We start from the raw sequence: 27,861 nt of genomic DNA, 5'->3' as shown, positions 1-27,861 counted from the left end.
ATTAACTTATACTAATCTTTGCTGGAGCATGTGCCTGAACTAGGAGTCAAGCTGAGAGGAGTCCTAACCTTTTTTGTTCCATAAACATTTGTTGAGCCTATGAACCTCTCTCAAATTAATATTTATAAATACATAAAATGTAATGCATGAACTGACAGAGGAAACTGATTAGACTGAAATACATGAATCAAATAATAAACCAATTTTGTGATAGAGTAATAATGTTTGTGCTTCCTTATTGAATAACAAGATCTAGTAGTCAATTTAATAACTACTGTGATTTTAAAATAGTGATGAGAGTAAAAAGTATTTCCAGATCTGAAATAACTCTGTGTGATCTGAAAAATACCTGTGGTTCGTATTGGTAATGAAGTCAGAGATAGTGCTAATATTATTGTCATTTATCATTCACATTCATAATTAGAGGAAATGCTAAATAATAAATAGAGATAAATTCAAAAATGAATAAATGAAAAATTATTTCCATCCAAGTTTACACCAATTAAAAACCTTTATTCAGCAGAATTTCCTAGAAGGCAGGGACATTAATAAGGTCAACAGAGAGCACAGATTAGATTCCACTGCTGGTATCACTGAACATTGACCAAAGAGTAGACTACAAGCCTGGTGTGGACTGCAGGTATATTAGAAAGCATTAATTGTAGGACTCAAAACTGTTCTCATGTTTTTAACTACCATTGTTAAAAAGAACATGGACTACTTTCTGTACTATTTATCAACAAAGAAACGCAACCAGCCAGCAACTTCCCTAATTCTCTGAGACTCTTGTTTCTTCATCTACGCTGTAGAGACCCTGAATAGGAACATAGAACAGGGACAGAGTTCAGTGCCCTGAGGCAAAAGCCACAGGACATCACTGACAGAAAGTACTGAACATAGTACCATGCTGAACACAGCACAACAGGGATAGAATCAGCAATTCTGGCTAATCAATAGGTGGGGTAGATATATCAAAAGTGAGCTACTTCCTTTACCATTTTGTCTGTTCTAGAGAAGTTCCTCTTACTGACTTCCTCATTCTCATCTCTGCTTCTATTTCTGTGTATCAGTAAATACCCATAGGAACTGAGGGTCGGGGCCACCTCATGAAATATGTATAGGGGATGTGAGGGTGGTCTTCCCTAGTTCCTCAGTGCACTCCATGTGATCTCCAAATAGTCACTGTTTGTTATGAAACAACCTGCCAAGCCCAGAAAAGCAAAAGGACATCCAACACATCCCACTTAAGTGGGACACAGAGGATGGAGGAATAGCCTCCAAACATCTGTAGTGAGGTCAAATAAGTTTCAGAACAGGGGACTCTCCATTTTTCCCCTCTTTTTCCCCATTTCTTTCCCCTTACAATCATGAGGAATTCCCTGATCCCAGAGCAATACAACCATAAGCTCAAACTTCATGGCCTCCTCTGAGTGTGGAATGTAAGATCACTCATAGGCAACTCACAAAGCAGCTTATTATAGTGCATCAACAGCATCCTTGATATCCGAAATCAGGGAGCCTAGACATTGAAGTCTGGGAGCAGATGGGGAGCTGGCTCCGTAAATCATTAGAGCTGGTGACTGTACAATAACATGGAATCGTTGTCAATTGGCACTAAACCCTATTCAGGGCAGAAGTCATCAGATTCCCCCTCCTGATGAGCCCCAAACTCACTGGCCACCTCCCCAAAACCTCACTCTGGATACAATTCTCCCACCCCCACCTCCATATGAAGGTAAAGTTGAAAAGTTTCTAAGGGAAGGCTTCAAAAAAGATGGAGAATTTGTTCAGGTTTTCCCCATATTAAGAACACAAGGGCAGCCTGTGTAACAGGAGAGCCTTCCTTTCAGGGTCTTTAAAGAATTCAGGAAAAGTATCACTAAAAATGGGGCACAACGTACATTTAGCAGGGGAATGATTGAGGCAGTTGGCATAGGATATGAAATGACTCCATGGGACTGGAAGGGGTTAGTGAAAGCAGTATCCACCACTGCTCAGTAAAGTGTCTGGTTACAAGAAAACCAGGATGAAGCTCAGACACAAGCTGTAGAGAATCTGAATGTGGACACAAACACTGATTGCCAAAATGTACTGGCTCTATTCAGGGACAGTGCCCTAATGGAGCAGAAATGATTACAGCATGTCAAAATGTCGGGACAGAAATACACAAGGCCCAAGTCTTGGCTGCCACATTAGGACCACAGACGTATTTTAATGGGGACAAAGAAGGACATTTTCAGAAAGACTGCAGGAAGAGCCTAATGGCAACTGTGTAGCTTGGCTTTTGTGTGTGCCCTGAGGGGCAAATTAAAATTCAATCTGAAAATTTATTATAAAGTTCCAGTAAAGCAGATTGTAAAAATTCAGTATAATCAATTGCTATTCTTGTGTTTACACAAATTATCAGGCCAAGTTAAAACTGGACTTAATATTGTAACTAGGATAATAGTCATTTGATTTTTTAAAAAATCTAAGAGTAATATTAGGGAAAAAAATATTTCATTAAAATCCATTAACACACAGGTATGAATATCAGAAACAAGACTGGATCCTGAATTTTTCTGATTTTCTTGAATGTTTTGGCTTCAGCCCTTTGAACTATCATTTTGTTTCTTCCCTATTTTTGCCTTGAAATTATCCCTAGAGTAGGGGACCCTGGAGGATCTGACTACAATACTTCCTAAACAGCTGCTAAGTGTGTATTTACTTGGGGAAGTTCAATTGATTTCACCCTCTAGCATCCCCTGTCACAAAATGCCCTGACTGAAATCAGGCAGGTGGCTTCCTGGTCTGGTTGCATGCTGAAATCCCATGTTGCAATATTGCATAACAGGTTAGAGATCCCTCTCTGGATTGTGTGATTTTGGTTTCTGTTTCAGTTTTTGTCTGATATTGTAACAGAATGAGTAACACACTATCCATTCCTAAAGATAGCGCCCTAGGGTAAATTCTGGTTAACTGATTGACCTCTGTTGATAAATCTATAAAATGATATCAACTTTAGATAGTCAAGATGTGACCCTTTTGAGGCTTAAATTCTTGCATGCAAAAATTGGAAATGCCAGCTCTAATATTGAATAAAATAAAATAGTTTTATTCCTGCATTTAAATGCTCTGGGCATTGTTGCTTTAAAATTGAAAGATGTAAGGAGCACCCATTTAAACTTAAATAGAATGGAATTTTGGATCCTAAATTTGTTTGGGGTTTTTTTGTACTCTGTAATGTCTTGCCATTCTAATTGCTGCACTCTGTGTTCATTGCCTTCAGAGTTAAAAGCCAAGTAGCACCTCTGCTATTAGGTTTAATGGATTTTATTTATGTGTCATGTCTGTGTCTTTGTACTGTAATTGTCTTGTTTGCATGTCAAATTGTACACAGGTCTGTGAAACAGGAGGAGTCCATTTTTGTTTGAAAGCTCTTGTCTGTCTCATCTATCCATCTGTCTGTCTGAAATTTTTACTATTCTATGTGTACTAAAAGTCCTCTGCCTTCACCACTTGGGTTTTGTCCCACTGGTTACATTAACCAGTGAATGTAAAGGTCATTCACTGGTTAATGTAAAATAAAGTTTAAAGACTAGTGTCTCAATTCCTCCTTCTAGAAGATTTGGTTTATAAATGCCTTTTGTTTGAACTTTGTCTTTATTTATAATATGGTTATTATGTTACATACCAGTTTTCATGCTGTTCATAGTAAAGATTCTACTGAGAGAAAAAATAAATTAATAATTCAAAGTGGGGAAAAGATCTCACTCCCCTTTCCAGACAGTAAAACTTAAAAAAAAAAAAAAAAGAGAGAGAGAGAGAGAGAGAAAACCAGGTTATTTAAATATCATAAAGCCGGAGACCTGGGAACTACTGTAATCCTGAGAACAACATGATAATTAACAACTCTCTGGACCCTGTGCAGGCTGTAAAAATGGGAAGAATCATAACACAACCTCAATGTAAAGGAGAAAAGGTGGGGGGGCACCTTTAAAATCCAAGCAGCTCAGTAGCCCATCCCCTCCCTTTTCTTCAGTCATCCTGGAAGGCTGCAAAGGACAAATAAAAAGTCTTGCTTTCTCTGAAATCATTAATAATACTGTAAAATATAAAACTATTCCTAATGTTTTCTTAACCAGGTGGTCTAGAAAAGCATTTGATATTACTACTAGTTTAATTTAATTAATGTCTCTTAAAGTTCTTAACAGAAAATATGTGTTTTGCCTGGGTTTATAAAAGGTTCCTGTTATCTCTGTTATATCTTTTGAAAATATTTATAAGTTGTTTTGCCAATGAAAAAATATGTTTCTAAAGGTCATGAAAAATGTTCATAAAAGTATCAATCTAAAATTGCTAATTACTAACTTAATCCTCACTGAAAGTTAAGGTTTTGGGAAATTGAAATTTCTGAGTAATTGGAAAGAAATTATACAGTTTTAATGACAAAAGGTATAAGGTATGGAGTAACATTTAAAAGGAAAATAGAAATAAACCTTGGGACATTATTTGGGGCCTCGGGAGCTTGAGGAATTCACCCAAACTTATACATATTGCAGAAAGAACCAATGGCCTTTTTAAGCATCAACTGCACAAAAAAAGGGGAGGATCAGGAGGAGATACTCACCTCAAAAAACAATTGTATAAGGCCCTGGCCAGTTAGTTCAGTGGTAGAGCATCAGCCCAGCATGTGGAAGTTTCAGGTTCAATTCCTGATCAGGGCACACAGGAAAAGCGACCATCTGCTTCTTCACACCTCCCCCTCTTTATCTCACTCTCTCTCTTCCCCTTCCACAGCTATGGTTTGAATGGCTCAAGCAAAGCTGGGCCCAGGCACTGAGGATGGCTCCATGGCCTTGGCCTCAGCCTCAGGCACTAAAATAGTTCAATTGTCGAGCAACAGAGCAGTGGCCCAACTGGGTAGAGCAACACCTGGAAGGGGCTTGCCGAGTGGATCCTGGTCAGGGAGCATGCAGGAGTTTGTCTCTGCCTACTGTCTTTCACTTAATTAAAAAAAATAAAATACGAACAATTGTACAAGGATGTTTTTACTCTTAATTTTTTAAACATTTCCTTATCTGGACTTATACCAGCCAAGCAACAGCCTAAGCCTCTCATATTGTACCAGGATGTATTAGTTGCCCCTGAGTGTAAGAGTCTGGTCGAATAGCTTACTTGGGGGCGAGGATATGTTGCAATTTTGTCATCAACAGGTCATCTTTTGATACCAGTGAGGAACATGAAGCCTTATTGTGAGTTGGCATCAACCCCTAGGAAGCAATCTCGTTCCAGATATTTAGAAGCTGATAGTGAGTCTACCTCCAGAAACAAACCCTAAAAATAGAAGACCTAACTTTCTCTCAAGCCCTCAGGGAGCACCTGACATCACCTAGGGCACTTTAAAGTGTCTAACATGCATGCTGAAGAAGTTTTGCAAAATACAGGCATGCCTGTGGCCCCTAAAAACCTGTTTCTCTTGTTTCTCTTTATGTTTGCCCTTCATCCTCCACTGCAACTACCAACACCTGTAGAAAAATGTCCTCCCTAACCTATTGAAGACTTGAACCCCTATTAGAAAGCACAAACTAAAAAGGGGGGATGTAGAAGCCCTAAATAGGAACATAGAACAGGGACAGAGTTCAGTGTCCTGAGGCAAAAGCCACAGAGCATCGCTGACAGAAAGTACTGCACACAGTACCATGCTGAACACGGCACAATAAGGAGAGAATCAGCAGTTCTGGTTCATTAATAGGGTAGATGTAATAGTAAGTTACTTACTTTCCTTACCCTTTTGTCTGCTCTAAAGAAGTCCCCTTCCTGATTTCCTCGTTCTCATCTCTGCTTCTATGTGTGTGTATCAGTAAATACCCATAAGAACTGAGGGTTGGGGCTGACTAATAAAAACTGTATAGGGGATTGTGAGGCAGTGTCCCCTAGGTCCCTCGGTGCACACCATGTTGTCTCCGAGTAATCATTGCCTCCATGACACTACACCATGGATTACTACTAATAACACTCTGCTCCAAGGCTTATTGAAAGGATTAGTTAAGATCACATCTGCAAGGTGTTTAGCTAGTGCATTCAATAAATAGTAGCTATTAGTGGGAGTTTTCCCAGGTTCTACGGAAGCTTAAGGCACCAGAAGCACACAATCCAGACTTATTACCAGTACTTCTGACAAAATAGTTTATTTCAGGAAAAGTGAAAGTCAGTAAGACCAGATTTCTAACCTGAACTTGTAAATGATAAACCTAGAACTACCAAATATAACCTGTGGATTATCATTTTCTTACCTGTCCTAAAACAAAATCATCTCTCAAAAGCATTATTAAGTCTAGAAACAAAACCAGTATTTGATACAATAGTCTTAGCCAAGGTGTATTTCACTTAAATGACAAAAACTTTTTACTTTACCTGGTATTCTTCATAGGTAGTAACGTAATGTGTATACACATTGCATAGACCCGAAATAACAACAGTCATATTCTGCATCCCATAAGTTGAAAATTCCTGGGAGAAGGGGAGGTAGAGCCCAGTAAAATTACTCTTTACCTTAAAGTATATTATAATCCTATTTACACTTAATATACAATCATAGATAAGAATCATTAGTGTAAGATGTCTCTCTTAACAATACTCTTCCTAATGATCAAAACTTCCTTGCAATGCAGAAGTATCAAAGAGTCCTTGATAGAAGTTAGAGCCATAACTCTGCACTATAGTTGGACAAGTCAGTGGATCTGTGAACATTTTAATGACTGAATTTACAGATGGAAAATCTTCTTTTTAATAAAATATTTTACCAATTTCCTAAAAAAGCATAATGGGAGTTTACTAGCTATTGACAGCAGTTACTTCAAGGTTCAAGTAATAAGATTACATCATTTTAGAACCATTTACAATATTCCTAAATATAAAGAAAATCATAATTATAGATAAAAATACATAATTATCAGTATGTGTTAAATTTTAGAGGTTTATTTAGCTAAAACTTTAAGATATTAAGATACTTTATTTACTATTTAATTCATAAAACATTAATTTTTAAATTAATACATAAATACAAATAAAATACTTTTGATCTAACTATAGTTCTCATATATTTTTTATTTTGTTCTTATACCACCTATATTTTATATTTACCTTTAACTATACTTTCACGAAGTGTAAAGCTCTAGTTATTTTAGCAAAGACTAATTTAAGCGGTATTAGATCACATGGACAGAAAATTCTTTTCCCTCCATCAAATATAAATTCATAGATGTTATTTCATTTTTAACTTACTGCTTTAACTGCCTCCCGAAGTCTTCGTCCAGACATGGTCCTGAGTAAACAAACCAGAATTATCTAAGTGTTCTCCTATTTAGAATGTATGCAAAGTATAAAGAATGATTTGTAGTAAAAGCCAAAAAGTTACCCAGGCTCATCACAAAATAGTTAAGAATGTAGGAACTCAATGACAAAGCAAAGCTAAAGTTGAGATTCTTTTCCTGACATTTATTCATAACAACTTCTAAAATAAAACAGATAACTTGAAGGAGAGGAAAAGAATCAATGAATATCACTGGTAAAAGATCATAATCATTTTCCATTCATTGATTTAGCAAATATATTGGTCACATTCTATATTTTTGTTTTTTAATTTTATTTTAAAAAATTAAATTTAACAGGGTGTCATTGATCAATAAGAGTACATAGGTTTCAGGTGAATATTACTAAAACATTTGAACTGTCAGTTATGCTGTATACCCATCACCCAAAGTCAAATCATCTTCCAACACCGTATATTTATCCCTCTTTCCACCCTTCCCTGAACAACCTCCCCAACACCCTCCAGATCCCAGTAACCACTTCACTTTCATCTATGTCTATGAGTCTCAGATTTATATCTGACCTATGTGTGAAATCATAGTCTTAGCTTTCTCTGATTTACTTATTTAACTCAGTATAATGTTCTCAAGGTCAATCCATGTTGTCATATATGGCAATATGTCATCATTTCTTATGGCTGAGTAGTATTCCATTGTATATGTGTACTACATCTTTTTCATCCAATCTTCTATGGAGGGACACTTTGGTTGTTTCCACTGTGAATAATGCCACAATAAATATGGGGGTATATGTGTCTTTACATACCAATGTTTTTGAGTTTTTTTGTTTGTTTGTTTGTTTTTGTTTTTGTTTTTACAGAGTCAGTGAGTCAGAGAGAGGGATAGACAGGGACAGACAGATAGGAACGGAGGGAGATGAGAAGTATCAATCAGTAGTTTTTCGTTGCGCGTTGTAACACCTTAGTTGTTCATTGATTGCCTTCTCATATGTGCCTTGACTGTGGGCCTTCAGCAGACCGAGTAACCCCCTGCTGGAGCCAGTGACCTTGGGTTCAAGCTGGTGAGCTTTGCTCAAACCAGATGAGCCTGTGCTCAAGCTGGTGACCTCGGGGTCTCGAACCTGGGTCCTCTGCATCCCAGTCCGATGCTCTATCCACTGCGCCACTGCCTGGTCAGGCCCTGAAGTGTTTTTGAGTTTTTAGGGTAGATACCAGTAGAGGGCAGTTCTAGTCTTAAGTTTTTGATAAACCACAATACTTTCTTCCATAATGGTTGTACTAATTTATTCCCACCAGCAATGAATGAGGTTCCTTTTTCTCCATAGCCTGTCCAATGCTTGTTATTGTATGTCTTATTGATAATTGCCTATCTAACAGGTGTGAGGTGGTACGTCATTGTAATTTTGATTTGTTTTTTGCTAATAGCTAGTGAAGATGAACATCTTTTCATATATCAGTTGGCCATTTGTATGTCCTCTTAGAAATCTCTATTCAGGCCCTCTCCCCATTTATTTTTATTAAATTTCTAAATTTATTGTGTTAACATGGATTCTAGTGTCCCACTCAATAGAACACCCTCACCCTCCAACAATGTGCCCCTCATTACACCCCCTTTGCCCCCTCTTTTTTACTCCCTCCTCACTTCGCTTTGGAATTCGCTGTCCTGTCATCTGTATCTATGTGTTATGTATGATATATATAAATTTGCTAATCCCCTTCAAATTTCCTGATCGTGTCCTCTGATCCTCCTTCCTTCTGACAGCTGTTTCTATGCTTCCCGTGACCCTGCCTCTACCTCTATTCAGTTCTCCAGTTCACTGTGTTTATCATATTCCACATATAACTGAGATCATATGATATTTGTCTTTCTCTGCCAGGCTAATTTCATTTAACATAATAATCTCTAGGTTCATCCATGCCATTGCAAAAGGTAAATTTTCCTTCTTTTACATGATGGCATAGTATTCATTGTGTACGTGTACTATAGTTTTTTTATCCACTCCTCCACTGACGGACACTTGGGCTATTTCCAGATATTGGCTATTGTAAACAACACTGCAATAAACATGAGGGAAGCATATTTTCTTTTGAATTACTGTTCTGGGATTCTTAGACTATATCCCTAAAAATGGGATAGCTGGGTCAAAGGGAAGTTCCATTTTTAATTTTCTGAGGAAACTCCATACTGTTTTCCACAGTGGCTGGATGAATCTGCACTCCTACCAGCAGCGCAGGAGGGTTCCCTTTTCTCCACACCCTCTTCAGAACTTGTGTCTTGATTTGTTAATGAGAGTGATTCTGATAGGTGTGAAGTGGTTTCTCATTGTGCTTTTAATTTGCATTTCTCTGATGATTACACTGAAAAACAAAATTTTTGTTGCATCCACAAAAACACTTGTTCTTACCTAATTCGAGTGTGCTGATCTTAAATCTGACATTAGTTTTTCTGTGTAAGCTATAGTTTTTTTGCAATTGAAGATTTTAGGTTTTCATCTTATTGTAAAATTTTCAACATTTAGTTTAACATAATGAAGTAGAATGTCTTCTTGGGCATCATCTTTGTGAAAATATAATAATTTATATACAGTGCCACCTTGAGATACAAACAGACCAACATGCAAATTTTTTAAAATATGAGCTGTGACTTGATCCATATTTTTGTTCGAGATCAGAATGAAATTCCAAAATATGAGTCATGATTCAGGAAGCTGCCACTAGTTGTCGCATTAGCACACGGGTCCATTTTTGGCAGTTTGATATATGAGTTGACTGACTTACAAGCTTGGTTACAGAACAAATTAAAATTGTATCTCAAATTAAATTTGTACCACTGTAATGCAGTAAATACACTAATACATTAAAAGATATGATTGCATCAGAATTTATCTACAATTTTGAAATAAAACTTATTGAGACACTTATTTTAATCATAAAATTTACGCAAAACTTATTTAAATTTTATTCAGATAAAAATTTGCATTTGTAACTCTTGCGTTTGTGTACTTGTTGAGGACAATCTTGTTTGATGCTCCAGCAGTAGTCCGCCATCATATTTCTGTCCCATCGCCTCTGCTAACACTCTTCCATCATCTTCAGATCTTGATGAAAGCATTCTCCCTGCTCATCACTAACAGATAAGATTTTGGGAAACTTATCAAGGTGACTGTTCAGGAAGTGAATATTAATACAAAAAGCCAACAGCATGCTTTGAACCAGAAGTTCATAGTATTCTGCTTTTTTGTTGCCAAAGTTCTTCGTAACTGCCACAAAAGACTGCCATGCTGCTTTCTCCTCTTTCTTCATCTTCCTGGCAAATTCTTTGTCACGTATGAGGGTTCAAATTTGAGGCCCATTGAATACACCTGCTTTTATCTTCTCGAAAGACAAGGCAGAAAAAGCAGAAATAATATGTTGAAAGTATTCACTTTCTCTATTCAAAGCCTGAACAAACTGCTTCATTAAGCCAAGTTTGATGTGCAATGGGGGGAAAATGATCCTGTCTCGATTAACTACAGGTTCATTCACAATATTTTGCATCCCTACTTCCAGAGCTTCACATTTCGACCACTCCTTCTGTGTCCAGTGTTTCTTCCGAGCTCAGCTGTTCCACAAACACAGGAAGCAAGGACACTTCATGAAACATCTCTGTTGTCCTAGCAAGAAATTGACCATTTTAAGATCCACACAAATGACCTAGTTATGCTCCTCATACTTCAGAAAGTCGAGGACAATTTTTATGTCATTATAATCTTCTTGCAGATGAGTTGAACAACCAATTGAAACCACTGCATAAACATTAGCATTGTGTAGAATACATTTCAGACTCTGTTTAGAGCTGTCAAGAAATAGCCACCATTCTGTTGGACTGTAAGTGGTAACACCTAGCTGACTGAGAAGACTACTGATATCATGACAGTAAACAAAGTGTCTTTGGAAAAAAAGTCTACAAAAATTTGTTCATGCTTCCAGAAATGGGACACTTTAGCTGACCGGTGAAGTACATTCTTTTCTTGAATCCTGGAGGCTAATAACTCAGCTGCTTTCTTTGATAGGCCCAAATCTCTTACCAAGTCATTCAATTCAGATTGGCTAAACTGCTGAGGGTTTAATGACTGCTTGGCATCAGAAGAAGACACTTCAGCTTCTACAACCATATCCTCATGCATCTTATCAAAATACACTTGATCAACATGTTCACTTTCTTCATCCTTAGAAGAAATAAAACCATTGAAAACTGGAACCAGGAGTGTCTCAGAGTGTAGGATAGGTCATATTGCTAAAGGAATATTAGGATATGCGATCATATGCCATTTTTTCTTGCTTATGCCCTTTGTATAAATCAGACAGAAATAACAGTCACTGCTGTTATGATGGGAATACCAAACGATGGGAATACCAAAAGGCATTCCTTTGCGTTTTCCTTTTGTCCAGTCAAAAAGCATTTCCTCACAATTATGACACACAATATGAGGAGCCCAATTCTTGTCTTGATCGCCAAGGGGAACTTGAAAATAGGCAGTATATGCACGTGTCACAAATGATGAAATATGGCGCCTTTGACATTGAAGTGTGTAACAGCCACATATGTAACAGAAGGTGTCAGGATTATTCTTACATTTATACCTACTCAAAGAAGCCATGATTCAATCTTAAAACAAAATAAGAGGGTGTTTTTGCCTGACCTGTGGTGGTGCAGTGGATAAAGCGTCGACCTGGAAATGCCGAGGTCGCCGGTTCGAAGCCCTGGGCTTGCCTGGTCAAGGCACATATGGGAGTTGATGCTTCCAGCTCCTCCCCCCTTCTCTCTCTCTGTCTCTCTCTCTCCCTCTCTGTCTCTCTTTCCTCTCTAAAAAGTGAATAAATAAAATTTTTAAAAAATTAAAAAAAATAAGAGGGTGTTTTAATCAGATAATAATTTTTTACATTTAAAAACAACTACAATTATGTAAAAGTGATGTTTGTAAAACATTAATTGCCTTGTGGTTATGTTCAATCCAACAGTCATTGCCCTTTAACTCCAATTTAAAAACCAATGCATGCCATTAACTGTAACAAAAAGAAATTAAAATTTCATAAAAACTAGAGCATGCACCAAAAAATGGATTTCAGACTTGGAATCAGCGATGCAGAAATATATAGAAAAAGTTTTAAAACCTCACACAACAGAAAATGAAAAATTGTTCCTCAGTGTTATTGATGAACATTTTTTTTTGCAATTTAAAACTTACAAATTCTTTATTTTTTGAATTTTTTTAATTTATTGTGTTTACATAGATTCTAGTGTCCCTCGAATACATCCTCCCCTCCCCTGTGTTCCCCAGTACATCCAAACCTACCTTCCTCCCCATAATGCCCTCCCCACTTCCCTCCAGGATTTACTTTTCTGCTCTCATCCCATCCTATCAGCCTATCATCTCTTTTCCCTCTGTCCACTTTCCTTCTGGATCCTTTGAACCTTCCTCTGTCTCTATTCCACTCCTCAGTTCATATTGTTCGTCAATTTCCTCAGATGAGTGAGGTCATATGATATTTATCTTTCTCTGCGTGGTTTATTTCGCTTAACATAATAGTTTCCAGGACCATCCATGTTGTCGCAAAAAATAATATTTCATTCTTTTTCATGGCCCCATAGTATTCCATTGTGTATATGTACCACAGCTTTTGAATACACTCATCCACTGATGGACACTTGGGCTGTTTCCAGATTTTGGCTATTGTAAACAATGCTGCCATATACAAGGAGGTGCATTTCTCCTTTTGAACTCGTTGATGTGGTGTTTTGGGGATATATTCCCAAAAGTGGGATGGCTGTGTCAAAAGGTAGTTTGATTTTTTATTTTTTGAGGAATCTCCACTGTTTTCCACAGTGGCTGTACCAGTCTGCATTCTCACCAGCAGTGTAGGAGGGTTCCCTATTCTCCACATCCTTGCCAGCATTTATTCTGTGTTGTTTTGTTGATGAGCACCATTCTGACTAGTGTGAGGTGATATCTCATTGTGGTTTTAATTTGCTTTCTCTAATGATTATTGATGTTGAGCATTTTTTTATATGCCTATTGGCCATCTGTATGTTCTCTTTGGAGAAGTGTCTATTAATTTCTTTTACATGTTTTTTTATTGGACTGTTAATCTACCTGGTGTTGAGTTTTACAAGTTCTTTATAAATTTTGGTTATTAACCCCTTACCAGACATACTGTCAAATATGTTCTCCCATTGTGTTGTTTGCCTTTTTATTTTGTTCATATTGTCTTTAGCTGTGCAAAGGTATTTAGTTTGATATAGTCTCATTTGTTTATTCTGTCCTTTATTTCCCTTGCACATGGAGATACATCAGCAAATATATTGCTGCAACTGATGTCGGAGAGCTTATTGCCTATATTTTCCTCTAGGATGCTTATGGTTTCATGACTTACATTTAAGTCTTTTATCCATTTTGAGTTTATTTTTGTGAATGGTGTAAGTGGAGGTCTAGTTTCGTTTTTTTGCAGGTAGCCGTCCAATTTTCCCAACACCATTTGTTGAAGAGGCTGTCTTTACTCCATTCTATGCTCTTACCACCCTTGTCAAATATCAATTGTTCATAAATGTGTGGGTTTATTTCTGGGTTCTCTGTTCTGTTCTGTTGACCTATATGCCTGTTCTTATGCCAGTACCAAGCTGTTTGAGTACAGTGGCCTTGTAGTATAGTGTGATACCAACCACTTTATTCTTCTTTATCAAGATTGCTGAGGTTATTCGTGTTATTCTTTGGTTCATATGAATTTTTGTAATATTTGTTCTATATCTTTGAGGTATGTCCTTGGTATTTTAATAGGAATTGCATTGAATTTATAAATTGCTTTGGGTAATATGGACATTTTAATGATGTTTATTCTTCCTAGCTATGTACACGGTATATGCTTCCACTTGTTTGTATCTTCCTTGATTTCTTTTATCAATGTTTTTTAATTTTCTGAGTACAAGTCTTTAACCTCCTTGGTTAAATTTACTCCTAGGTATTTTTGATGTTGTTGTTGCAATAGTGAAGGGGATTGTTTTCTTAATTTCTCTTTCAGATAGATCATTGTTGGTGTATAAGAATGCCTCTGATTTCTGAGTATTAATTTTATATCATGACACCTTGCTGAATTCCTTTCCCACGTCTAGTAGTTTTTTTACTGCAATTTTAGGGTTTTCTATGTACAGTATCATATCATCAGCAAATAATGATAGTTTTACTTCTGTCTTTTCCAATTTGGATACCTTTTATTTCTTCTTCTTGTCTGGTTGCTGTGGCTAGGACTTCCAGAAGTATATTGAATAAGAGTGGTGAATGGGGGTACCCCTGCCTTGTTCCTGATCTTAAGGGGATTGCTTTTAACTTTTGCCCATTGAATATGATGATGGCTGTGGGCCTGTCATAGATAGCCTTTATCATGTTGAGGTATATTGCCTGTATTCCCACTTTGCTGAGAGTTTTGATCATAAATGGGTGCTGGATTTTATCGAATGATTTTTCTGAATCTATTGATATTATCATGTAGTTTCTGTCCTTCCTTTTGTTTATGAGATGAATCACATTGATTGATTTGTGAATATTGTACCAGCCTTGCCTCCCCACAATAAATCCCACTTGATCATGATGTATGATTTTTGTCATGTATTGCTCTTGGTTTCATTGATCCTTTGTATTTTTTTTTAGTCTCTATGTCATTTATTTCTGCTCTGATCTTTATTATTTCCTTTCTTCTACTTCCTCTAGGCTTTACTTGCTGTTCCTTTTCTAGTTCTTTTAGTTGTAGGATTAAGTTGTTTATTTGAGCTTTTTCTAGCTTCTTAAGGAATGTCTGTAATGCTATGAACTTCCCTTTCAGGAATGCTTTTGCTGTGTCCCACAGATTTTGAGTTGTTGTATGATCATTTTTATTTGTTTCAAGGAAATTTTTGATTTCTTTCTTGATCTCATTGTTGACCCATTCATTTTTTAATAACGTGCTGTTTAGTTACCAAGTGTTTGAGTGTTTTTCAGTTTTCCTATAGTAGTTAACTTCTAGTTTCATGTCATTGTGATCAGAGAAGATGCCCAATATGGTTTCAATCTTCTTAAATTTGTTGAGACGTGTTTTATGCCCTAATATGTGGTCTATTCTAGAGAATGTACCATGCACACTTGAAAAGAATGTATATTCTACTGCTTTCAGGTGAAAGGTTCTGAAGACATCTATTAAATCCAGTTGATCCAGTGTGTCCTTTAATTCTGCTGTTTCTTTGTTAATTTTCTTTCTTGAGGATCTATCCATTGATGTTAGTGGGGTATTGAAATCCTTTACTATTGCGACCCCTGTGTTTTGGTCGTTCAACCCCCGCCGGGGTCGCAACCCACAGGTTGAGAACCGCTGGTATAATTGCTGTTGATCTCTCCCTTTATGTCCATCAAAATCTGCTTTATATATTTAGGTGCTCCTATAGTAGGTGCATATATTTTTATTATGGTTTCTCTTCCTGTTGGATTGTTCCCTTTATCATTATGTAGTGACCTGCTTTATCCCTTACTATAGTCTTTGTTCTAAAGTCTATTTTGTCAGATACAAGTATTGCTACCCCAGTTTTTTTTTCATTTCCATTTGCATGAAATATTTTTTTCCATCCTTTTACTTTCAGTCTATGTGTATCTTTTGTTTTAAGGTGGGTCTCCTGTAGACAGCATATATACAGGTCCTATTTTCTAATCCATTCAGCTACCCTATGTCTTTTGATTGGAGCATTTAATCCATTTACATTTAAGGTTATTATTGATACGTATTTGTTTATTGCCATTTTTTTCTTTAAATCTATATTCCTCTTCATATACATATATATATTTCCCTCCTTGTTCTGTCTACAGCAGGCCCTTTAACATTTCTTGCAGCATTGGTTTGGTTGTGATGAATTCCTTTAATTTCTTTTGTCTAGGAAGCTTTTTATTTCTCCTTCAATTTTAAACGATAGTTTTTCTGGAAAAAGAAATCTTGGTTGTAGGTTCTTGTTCGGCATTACTTTGAATATTTCTTGCCAATCCCTTCTGGCCTCAAGTGTTTCTGTTGAAAAGTCAGATGTCATCCTTATGGGTGCTCCTTTGTGATGGTTGACAGTTTTTCTCTTACAGCTTTTAATATTCTTTCTTTATCTCTTAGCTTTGCTATTTTGATTATATGTCTTGATGTGGGTCTCCTTGAGTTCTTTTTTAATGGGTTTCTCTCTGCTTCTTGAAGTTGTGTGATTCTTTCCTGCATCAATTTAGGGAAATTTTCATCTATAATTTCTTCAAAGAGCTTCTCTAGTCCTTGTTCGTTCTCTTCTCCTTCAGGAACCCCTATTATGTGGATATTGTTTTTCTTTATGTTGTCACAGAGCACTCTTAGGATTTTCTCGGATTTTTTTTTCTTGAACTTTGTGATCCTCTTTTCTTTTTGCTTTTCTGCTTCTGTGTTTTCACTTATCTTGTCCTCTAAGTCACTGATTCGATCCTCTGCTTCATCTAGCCTTTTAAATCCTTTTCATGTAGTCTTCATTTCTGATATTGTGTATGTCATTTCTGTCTGGTTCTTCTTTATGATTTCCGTGTCCTTTCTGATGCTTACAATTTCTTTATTGAGGTGTTCATTAATTCCATCCATTGTAGCTTTGAGATCCTTAAGCATCCTAACAATCATTATTTTATACTCTGCATCTGGTAATTTAATTACTTCCAATTTGTCCAGGACTTTTTTCTGAGGACTTATCTTGTTGAAGCATATGACTTATGCATCTCTCCTACCCATTATTCTCTGTATGACTTGTAGGCTTCTTCCAGTTGTGATCTCCTTACTTAGTAGAGCCACTTTGAAGTCTTGATTTGTTTTCTTTTCGGTTTTCTTAACTCGATGGTAACCTTATTTACTGATCTTAGCAGGGGGCTTATTTGAAACTGTATCCAGGAGTGCGATGGGTGTAACCTGAGACTCTGAAGGCTTGATCTGCCAGCTTCTCTCCAGGGGGCAAGGTACTTCCTCTGCTTCAGTAGGGGGAGGTGTATCTCAGATCTCCATGGAGACCTAAGTTACTGCCCCTCCTCCCCACTTTCTGTTTTCAGCTGTGTCTTGTGCTGATTGGAGTTGGAGAGCTTTCTGGAGGTGGGTCACCTGGAACAGTTTAGGCTTGTGCTATCAACCCCTCCTTCAGCTATGGCCGCCTCCTCACTGAATGAGTCAGCTTCTCAGGTCATCCCATACATTCCTCTGCCCCTGACTGTCAGTCTCTCTCTCCCCACTTTCCTTTTGGAAGACAAGCCAGCCCTCCCATCACACCTTGTTCCCAGGTCCCAGGCAAGTGGCTGTGAGCGATATTTTCTACTCCTCTCATTATAATGAGAGCTCTTCTGGGTCTCAGCCTCATCCCCCCCACACTTCACTCCTGGAAGCAGGGAATCTCCCACCATGCCCTGCACTCCCTACCATGCTCAGTGTGTCTTCTTTGCTCCTTGGTTTTTGAAACCTGTTCTTGTAGTCCAAAGTTGGTTTTTCACACTGATTTTTCCTAAATTAATTTGTAATCCAGTTTGGTGGTGTGAGCTGGGAGTCTGTGTTTCTGCCTACTCTGCTGCCATCTTGGTATCTCTGATGAACATTTTTTATATGCCTATTGGCCATCTGTATGTTCTCTTTGGAGAAGTGTCTAATCAGTTCCTTTGCCTATTTTTTAATTGGGTTATTTACCTTCCATATATTGAGTTTTAGAAGTTCTTTATAATATTTGGTTATTAAACCCTTATCAGATGTATCAGCAAATATGTTCTTCCATTATGTGGTTGGTCTTTTTATTTTGTTAATGGTATCTTTTGCTGTGCAAAATATTTTTAGTTTGATATAGTGTCATTTGTTTATTTTTTCCTTTATTTTACTTGCCCATAGAGATATATCAGCAAAAATATTGGTACAAGAGATATCAGAGAATTTACTGCCTATGTTTTCTTCCAAGATTTTTATGGTTTCGTGATCACATTTAAGTCTTTTATCCATTTTGAGTCTGTTTCTGTGAATGGTGTAAGTTGGTGGTCTAGATTCATTTTTTTCCATGTGTCTGTCTAATTTCCCAACATCATTTATTAAGAGACTGCCTTTACTCCATTGTATACTCTTGCCTCCTTTGTCAAATATTAATTGACCATAAAGGTGTGGGTTTATTTCTGGATTCTCTGTTCTGTTTCATTGCTCTGTATGCCTGTTCTTATGCCAGTACCAAGCTGTTTCGATTATCTTGCAGTATAACTTAATATACAGTTTGCCTTGTAGTATAACTTAATATCAGTTAGCGTGATACCTCCCACTTTGTTCTTATTTTCAAGATTGCTGAGGCTATTCAGGTTCCTTTTTGGTTACATATAAATTATTGGAATATTTGTTCTAGATCTGTGAAGTATGCATTTGCCATTTTAAAAAGAATTATATTTAATGTATAGATTGCTTTGGGTAGTATGGACACTTTAATGATATTAATTCTTCCTATCCATGGATACGGTATATGCTTTCATTTGTTTGTATCTTCCTTGATTTTTTTTTCAATATCATATAATTTCTGAGTACAAATCTTTTACTTCCTTGGTTAAATTTACTCCTAGGTACTTCATTTTTTGTTGCAATAGTGAAGGGAATTTTTTCCTTAATTTCTCTTTCTGAGAGTTTACTGTTGGTATGTAAAAATGCAACTGATTTCTGAATGTTGATTTTATATCTTGCCACCATGCTGAATTCATTTATCAGGTCTATTAGTGTTTTGGCTGAGACTTTACAGTTTTCTATGTAAGGTATCATGTCATCAGCAAATGATAGTTTTACTTCTTCTTTTCCAATTTGGATGCCTTCCATTTCTTCTTGTTTGATTCCTGTGGCTAGGACTTCCAGAACTATGTTGAATAAGAGTGATAAAAAGGGGCATCCCTAACCCTGGTCGCTTGGCTCAGTGGTAGAGCGTCGGCCTGGTGTGCAGGGGTCCCAGGTTTGATTCCCGGCCAGGGCACACAGGAGAAGCACCCATCTGCTCTCCACCCCTCCCCCTCTTCTTCCTCTCTGTCTCTCTCTTCCCCTCCGGCAGCCAAGGCTCCATTTGAGCAAAGATGGCCCGGGCACTGGGGATGGCTCTGTGGCCTCTGCCTCAGGCACTAGAGTGGCTCTGGTTGCAACATAGCGACCCCCAGGATGGGCAGAGCATCGCCCCCTGGTGGGCAGAGTGTTGCCCCTGGTGGGCATGCCGGGTGGATCCCGGTCGGGTGCATGCGGGAGTCTGTCTGACTGTCTCTCCCCATTTCCAGCTTCAGAAAAATACAAAAAATAAATAAATAAAATTTTAAAAAGGGGGGCATCCCAGCCTTGTTCCTGATCTCAAGAGGATTGTTTTTAATTTTTGCCCATTGAGTATGACGTTGGCTCTCAGTTTGTCATATATGGTCTTTATTATGTTGAGGTATGTTTCCTGTGTTCCCACTTTGCTGAGAATTTTTATCATAAATAGGTGCTGAATTTTTTCAAATGCTTTTTCTTCATCTATTGATATAATCATGTGATTTTCATCCATTTTGTTTATGTAATAAATCATATTTATTGATTTGAAATTATTGTACCAGCCTTGACTCTGAAATAAATACCATTTGCTCATGATGTATGATCTTTTAAATGGATTGCTCAATCCTGATTCTTAATATTTTGTTGAAAATTTTAGCATCTATATTCATCAGAAATATTGGCCTATAAGTTTCTTTCTTTCTATCTTTACCTCGTTTTTGAATTAGGAAAATGATTGCCTTGTAACATGAGTTTGGAAGTCTTCCCTCCTCTTAAATTTTTTGGAATAGCATGAGAAGGATGAGTGTTTGTTCTTTGAATGTTTCGTAAAATTTGCCTGTAAAGCCAGCTGTCCAATGTTTTTGTTTGCTAGGAGCTTTGTGATAACTGTTTCAATTTTTTTGTTGTAATCGGTCTATTTAGGTTTTCTAATTCTTTCTAATTGGTGTTTGGAAAATTGTATGTTTCTAGGAATAATCCATTTCACATAGGTTGTCCGAGTTTCTGGCATATAGATCCTCACAGTATTGCTTACAATTTTTGTTAATTCAGTTGTTACTTCTTCACTTTTATTTCTAAATTTATTTATTTGGGTCTTCTCTCTTTTTTTCTTGATGAGTCTGGTTAAAGATTTGTCTATCTTATTTACCTTTTCAAAGAAACAGTGCTTGGTTTCATTGATCTTTTGTATTTTTTTTAGCCTCTATGTCATTTATTTCTTCTCTGATCTTTATTATTTCCTTCCTTATACTTTCTCTGGCCTTTATTTGTTCTTTTTCTAGTTCTTTTAGGTGCAGGGTTAAGTTGTTTATTTGAGCTTCTCCCTGCTTCTTAAGGTATGCCTGTAATGCTATGAACTTCCCTCTCAGGGCTGCTTTTGCTATGACCCATGGATTTGGGGTTGTTGTATGTTCATTTTTATTTGTTTCAAGGAAATTTTTTATTTCTTCCTTAGTCTCATTGACCCATTCATCATTTAATAACATTCTAGTTAGCCTCCAAGTGTTTGAATGTTTTCTAGTTCTTCTATCATACTTGATTTCTAATTTCATGCCATTGTGGTCAGAGAAGATGGTTGACATGATTTTAATCTTCCTAAATTTATTGAGACTTGTTTTGTGTTCTAACATATGGTCTATCCTAGCAAATGTACATTAAGCACTTGAAAAGAATATATTTTGCTGCTTTGTGGTAAAATATTCAGAAGATATCAATTAAATACAGTTGATCTAGTGTGTTATTTAAGGCCACTATTTCTTTGTTAATTTTCTGTCTGGAAGATCTATCCATTGATGTTAGTGGGGTTTTAAAGTCCCCTATTATAGTATTGCTGTTGATCTCAACCTTTATGTCCATCAAAATTTGCTTTATATATTTAGGTGCACAAATATTTATAATGGTTATATCCTCCTGTTGGATTGCTTCTTTTATCATTATGTATTGACCTTCTTTGTTCCTTATCATAACCTTTGTTTTAAGGCTATTTTGTCAGATATAAGTATTGCTACCCTAGCTTTTTATTTCATTTTCATTTGTATGAAATACTTTTTCCATCCCTTCACTTTCAGTCTATGTGTATCTTTTGTTCTGAGATGGGTCTCTCATAGGCAGCATATATACAAGTCCTGTTTTTTATCCATGCAACTTTCCTATGTCTTTGGATTGGGGCATTTAATCCATTTACACTTAAGTTTACAATTGATATGTACTTATTTATTGCCAATTTATTCTTTAAAATTACAATCCTCTTTCTCTCAATTTTCTTTTTCCTTTGCTCTTTTGATAGCAGGCCCCTTAACATTTCTTGCAGTACTGGTTTGGTTGTAATGAATTTTATGAGTTTTTTGTCTGGGAAGCTTTTTATTTCTTCTTCCATTTTAAGTGATAGCCTTGCTAGATAAAGTAGTCTTGGTTGTAGGTTCTTGTTTTGTATCACTTTGAATATTTCTTGCCAATCCCCTCTGGCCTGAAATGTTTCTGTTGAGAAGTCAGATGTTATCCTTATGGGGATTCCTCTGTAGGTAATTAATTGCTTTTCTCTCACAACTTTTAGTAACAAACTATAGAAATGATCCCTGAAGGTATAGTCTTGTCTCACAGCTTTTAGTATATTCTTTGTCTCTTAACTGTGGCATTTTAATTTTGATGTGTCTTAGTGTAGGCCTCCTTTGGTTCATTTTTAATGGGGCTGTCTGAACTTGTGTGACATTTTCCTTTATCAACTTAGGAAAATTTTCGGCTATAATTTTTTCAAACAGGTTCTCTATGCCTTGTTCATTCCCTTCTCCATTAGGAAACCCTATGATGTGGATGTTGTTTCTCTTCATGTGGTTGCAGGTCTCTTAAAGTTTCTGAAGTCTTTTAGAGCCTTTTTTTTTTTTTTTTTTTTTTGCTGCTCTGCTTCTGTGCTTACATTTATCTTGTCCTCTAAGTCATTAATTTGATCATCTGCTTCATCCAGCCTGATATTGATTCCTTCTAGTGCAGTCTTCATTTATGATATTATATTTGTCATTTCTGACTGGTTCTTTTTTATGATTTTAATATCCTGTTTGATGCTTACTATCTCATTGTTTAAGTTCTCATTGTGATCATCCATTGTTGCTCTAAGATCCTTGAGCATACTAAAAATTAGTTTTAAACTCTGCGTCTGGTAGTTCAGTTACTTCCATTTCATTTAGTTCTTTTTCTGGGGATTTCTCTTGTTGGTTGATTTGGGTCATATTTCTTTGTCTGCCCCTTTTGCTTCTGTATTAGGTAGCTCTCCTCTGACTTTGAAATTTGTTGTAGTCTCTTTATGAGGAAGATGGACTCAGTGATACTGACCTCCTGGCCACCTGAGTTCCTTGCTCTAGGAATGCTTCTTGAGGGTGCTATTTACCCTCCTGTTGTGAGTATTGAATGCAGCTGTTCCTTTCATAGTTGTCATTATCCTGTCAGCCTGGCTGGCTCTGTGGGTCAACCTTGGTCATATGTACTAGACACTGTACAGTGTCTGTCCTGTTGGGTGTATATATTCTCTACAGTGTTTGGTGCCTGCTGGACTCCCCCTTCGGGCATGTTGCCTGTGTAACTAGCTGAGTCTAGTGTTGGTGGTGTCTGCCACCCATTACTAGTTGTGTTGTTTCTAGGTCTTCTTGGGTTGGTGTTAGCCATTGTTTGTAAGCTACCATGTGCTACCTGTCTGGAGCTATCGCTCTATTTTCTGTTTGTGTCTGAGTTTTCTGTACCTGGGTAATGTGGAAGGGACCAACCTGTGTATAAGGATCAACTTCGTACTGCTTAGAGATGACAGCAACTCCATAAAAGCCCCAAGCTCCAAAAGATTTCCTTCCACTTTTCAATTTCTCTATCTCCTCTTGTAGCTGCATGGTCTTTCCCATAGTCTCTGTAGAAAGACTGTAGTGTGGACTCAGACTGGTTTCAGCACACCAACCCCTCTACAGGTTTCAGCTGAGGTCAGGATGACATTAGTGCAACCCCCTACTTCAGGAATCTCTTGGTAGAGGGCAAGTGGTGCCTACTCCAGAGCCTAATCCCTCAGTCAAGGCTGGAAACTCCAATTCTATTTCTCCCCAGTGAAGTGAGCAGCAGGTTCAGACTGGGTGGGGCTGTCAGTGCCCCCTGCAGTTCTTCCAGCTGGGGAGCCCTTGGTCTCAAGGAGGAAGACTGAGAGAATCTTCTCTGGGGACTGACTGTGCCCCCCTAAAAAAGTGACTAAGTCCCTCAACCAGACCAAACAGTAGGCTCACAGAAACCCATACTTTGAATGTCAATGCTCCATGCCTCTCTCCCTTCTGCCTGTGTATCATAGCCCAGTGGGACAGGATATCCAGAACCCAGGCCAGCTGACTGTGAAGCTACAGCCTGTTCAATGGATGTGATCTGCTGTGCTGGTGCTAATCACAGAAAGTGAAACTTGCCTCAACTAGGCTCAGTGTCCAATGAGCCCTCCCTTAGGGCACAGCACCAGCTAGAATTATTAGGACCTGAACCAATGCTCTTTGCTGCTGGCCTCTGGATGTGCCAGCCCTGGACTGCCCTGAAGGAAACCCAGTACAAATCAGTGACAGACCCTCAGCAACCTTCTTAGAGCTATAAGCAATTAAGAGTTTGTGGCTGCCTCTGCTGGGCCCAGGTGTTTATGAAAATACCAAGCTGCACTCCTAGGCTATCTTTCACCCACACTGGACCTTTGGGGAGTCAGAAAAAGGCCAAAGTTCCCTGAGATCCACCTTCTACTGCCTATGTCTTCTGGCTGCTTACTGGGCTTGGCCAATGATATAAAATCTCTGGTACAATCTAGAGCCTGAAGCAATACAGGGATTAGAAAGAGTGCTGGGTGTGGTGGGTATGGCTCCCACCCCTCAGCCCCAGGTATCAGTCCAACCAACCCTTTTTAATAGACCTCAGTAGAGTTTGGCCATCAGGAATCCAGTGGGTATAGCTTCTGAGACCCACAGATGTGGCTTGCCCACAGTCTAGACAGTTTCTACTGAGTCTCCTGTGAGGTGAAAGCACCAGTCATAGTCTCAGGAACATGCACGGGAAAGCTCATGTCTCAAAGTCATAAAACTGAGCCACTGATATGCCTCCAGCATCCTGGCTGACTTCTCAAAATGGCCCAGTCTCCATAGGGTGGGGCAGGAAAGATTCTTGAGGGCAGGTCAGTTGTTTTCCCCCAGGCTGATGCCTCATGGAGGGGACTACTCTACCCAGGAAAGATGGTGACTACAGTATTGCAGAATGACTCAGCACAGGGGTTCCTGTTGCCATCCCCCACAATGTCTCTCCCTGGGTCACCAACTTTACACTTTCTTTACATACCTCTAGTCCTCTCAGCCCTTCCTCCACCAGAGTCCAAGGTAAGTGGCCATAAATGAGATTATCTGCACTGGCCCTTTAAGACAAAACCTGAGAAGGCCCTGGCCGGTTGGCTCAGTGGTAGAGCGTCGGCCTGGTGTGCGGAAGTCCTTGGTTCGATTCCTGGCAGGGCACACAGGAGAAGCGCCCATCTGCTTCTCCACCCCTCCCCCTTTCCTTCCTCTCTGTCTCTCTCTTCCCCTCCCGCAGCCAAGGCTCCATTGGAGCAAAGATGGCCCGGGTGCTAGGGATGGCTCCTTGGCCTCTGCCCCAGGTGCTAGAGTGGCTCTCGTCACGATAGAGCAACGCCCCGGAGGGGCAGAGCATTGCCCCCTGGTGGGCAGAGCATCGCCCCCTGGTGGGCGTGCTGGGTGGATCCCGGTCGGGCGCATGCAGGAGTCTGTCTGACTGTCTCTCCCCATTTCCAGCTTCAGAAAAAATAAAAATAAAAAAATTTAAAAAAAACCTGAGAGACAAAGTCTATGGAATACTACTCAGTCATAAGAAATGATGACATCGGATCTTTTACAACAAAATGGTGGGATCTTGATAACATTATACGGAGTGAAATAGGTAAATCAGAAAAAAACAAGAACTGCAGGATTCCATACATTGGTAGGACAGAGAAATGAGACTAAGAGACATGGACAAGAGAGTGGTGGTTATGTGGGGTGGGGGGAGGGAAGGAGGGAGAGGGGGAGAGTGATGTGGAGGGAGAGGGGGAGGGAGAAGGGGAGGGGCACAAAGAAAACTAGATAGAGGTTGACGGAGGACAATCTGACTTTGGGTGATGGGTATGCAACAGAATTGAATGACCAGATAACCTGGACATGTTTTCTTTGAATATATGTACCCTGATTTATTGATGTCACCTTATTAAAATTAATAAAAATTTATTTTAAAAAAAAAGACAGCTACAAACTGACCTAAAAACAAAAACTAACAAAAATACAATCACACTTAGAGACGTCAATACACCATTGATATCTCTAGATCCTTCATCAAAACAGAAAATCAATAAAGAAATATTGGCCCTGGCCGGTTGGCTCAGTGGTAGAGCCTTGGCCTGGCGTGCGGGGGACCTGGGTTCGATTCCCGGCCAGGGCACATAGGGGAAGCGCCCATTTGCTTCTCCACCCCCACCCCCTCCTTCCTCTCTGTCTCTCTCTTCCCCTCCCGCAGCCAAGGCTCCATTGGAGCAAGGATGGCCCGGGCGCTGGGGATGGCTCCTTGGCCTCTGCCCCAGGCGCTAGAGTGGCTCTGGTTGTGACAGAGCAACGCCCCAGAGGGGCAGAGCATCACACCCTGGTGGGCAGAGCGTCGCCCCTGGTGGGCGTGCCGGGTTGATCCCGGTCGGGCGCATGCGGGAGTCTGTCTGACTGTCTCTCCTCGTTTCTAGCTTCAGAAAAATACAAAAAAAAAAAAAAAAAAAAAAAGAAATATTGGCCTTAAATGAAAGACTAGAACAATTGGATATGATAGATATCTACAGGACATTTCATCCCAAAGTGCCAGAGTATACATTTTTCTCTAGTGTACATGAAACATTCTCCAGAATTGACCATATCTTGGGCCACAAATATAACATCAACAAATTCAGAAAGATTGAAATTATACCAAGCATATTTTCTGATCATAAAGCCTTGAATCTAGAATTCAACTGCAAAAAAGAGGTAAACAAATTTACAAAAATGTGAAAACTAAACAACATACTTGTAAAAAATGAGTGGGTCAAAGAAGAAATAAGTGCAGAGATCAAAAGATACATACAGGCAAACAAAAATAACAATACGACATATAAGAATCTCTGGGATACAGCAAAAGCAGTAAAAAAAGGAAAGTTCATATCACTATAGGCCTATATGAACAAACAAGAGAGAGCCCAAGTAAACCACTTAACTTCACATCTTAAGGAACTAGGAAAAGAACAAAGACAATCCAAAACCAGCAGAAGAAAGGAAATAATAAAAATCGGAGCAGAAATAAACAAAATAGAGAACAGAAAAACTATACAAAAAAATTAATAAAACAAGGAGCTGGTTCTTTGAAAAGATCAACAAAATTGACAAACCCTTGGCAAGACTCACCGAGAAAAAAAGAGAAAGGACTCATATAAACAAAACCCAAAATGAAAGAGGAGAAATCACCATAGATATCAAAGATATACAAAGAATTATTGTAGAATACTATAAAAAACTATATGCCACCAAATTTAACAATATAGAAGAAATGGATAAATTTCTAAAACAATACAATCTTCTTAGACTGAGTTATGAAGAAGTAGAAAGCCTAAACAGATCCATAAGCAGAAAGGAAATAGAAACAACTATTAAAAACCTCCCCAAATATAAAAGTTCAGGGCCAGACGGCTATACTAGTGAATTCTATCAAACATTCAAAGAAGACTTGGTTCCTATTTTACTCAAAGTCTTCCAAAAAATTGAAAAAAAGCAACAATGCCAAACACATTTAATGAGGCCAACATAACCCTCATACCAAAACCTGGCAAGGACAACACACAAAAAAGAAAACTACAGACCAATATCTCTAATGAATACAGATACTAAAATACTAAACAAAATACTAGCAAATCAAATACAACAACACATTAAAAAAATAATTCATCATGATCAAGTGGGATTCATTCCAGAATCACAAGGATGGTTCAACATACGTAAAATGGTTAATGTTATACACCATATCAACAAAACAAAGAACAAAAACAATATGATCTTATCAATAGATGCAGAAAAGGCATTTGATAAAATACATCATTTTATCTTTAAAACATTCAACAAAATGGGTTTAGAAGGAAAATATCTCAACATAATAAAGGCCATCAATGATAAACCATCAGCTAACATCATATTAAATGGCATAAAACTGAGGACTTTGCCCCTTAAATCAGGAACAAGACAAGGTTATCCACTCTCTCCACTCAACGTAGTGCTGGAAGTTCTAGCCAGAGCAATCAGACAAGAGAAAGAAATAAAAGGCATTCATATCAGGAAAGAAGAAGTGAAGGTTTCACTTTTTGCAGATGATATGATCCTGTACATCAAAAACCCCAAAGACTCCACAAAAAGACTATTAGAAACAATAAACCAATACAGTAAGGTTGCAGGATACAA

At 38.1% G+C, this 27,861-nt stretch overlaps 1 protein-coding gene across 1 annotated transcript in view; it reads right to left on the bottom strand.

Moving 5' to 3' along the window:
- ASAH2 (N-acylsphingosine amidohydrolase 2) overlaps positions 1-27,861 on the bottom strand; it is a 108,850-nt gene that overhangs the window by 17,392 nt on the left and 63,597 nt on the right. Inside the window, exons 14-15 of the mRNA XM_066349345.1 lie at positions 7,267-7,306; positions 6,397-6,492 (exon numbers count right to left, since the gene is read on the bottom strand). Of these exons, the coding sequence (XP_066205442.1) occupies positions 6,397-6,492; positions 7,267-7,306 (136 nt within the window). The remainder of the gene's footprint in view (positions 1-6,396; positions 6,493-7,266; positions 7,307-27,861) is intronic.

This window comes from Saccopteryx leptura, chromosome 9, assembly GCF_036850995.1.
Source record: "Saccopteryx leptura isolate mSacLep1 chromosome 9, mSacLep1_pri_phased_curated, whole genome shotgun sequence".
NCBI lineage: Eukaryota > Metazoa > Chordata > Mammalia > Chiroptera > Emballonuridae > Saccopteryx > Saccopteryx leptura.
The sequence above is the reverse complement of the archived record's forward strand: the minus strand, read 5'-3'. Positions and strand labels throughout refer to the sequence as shown.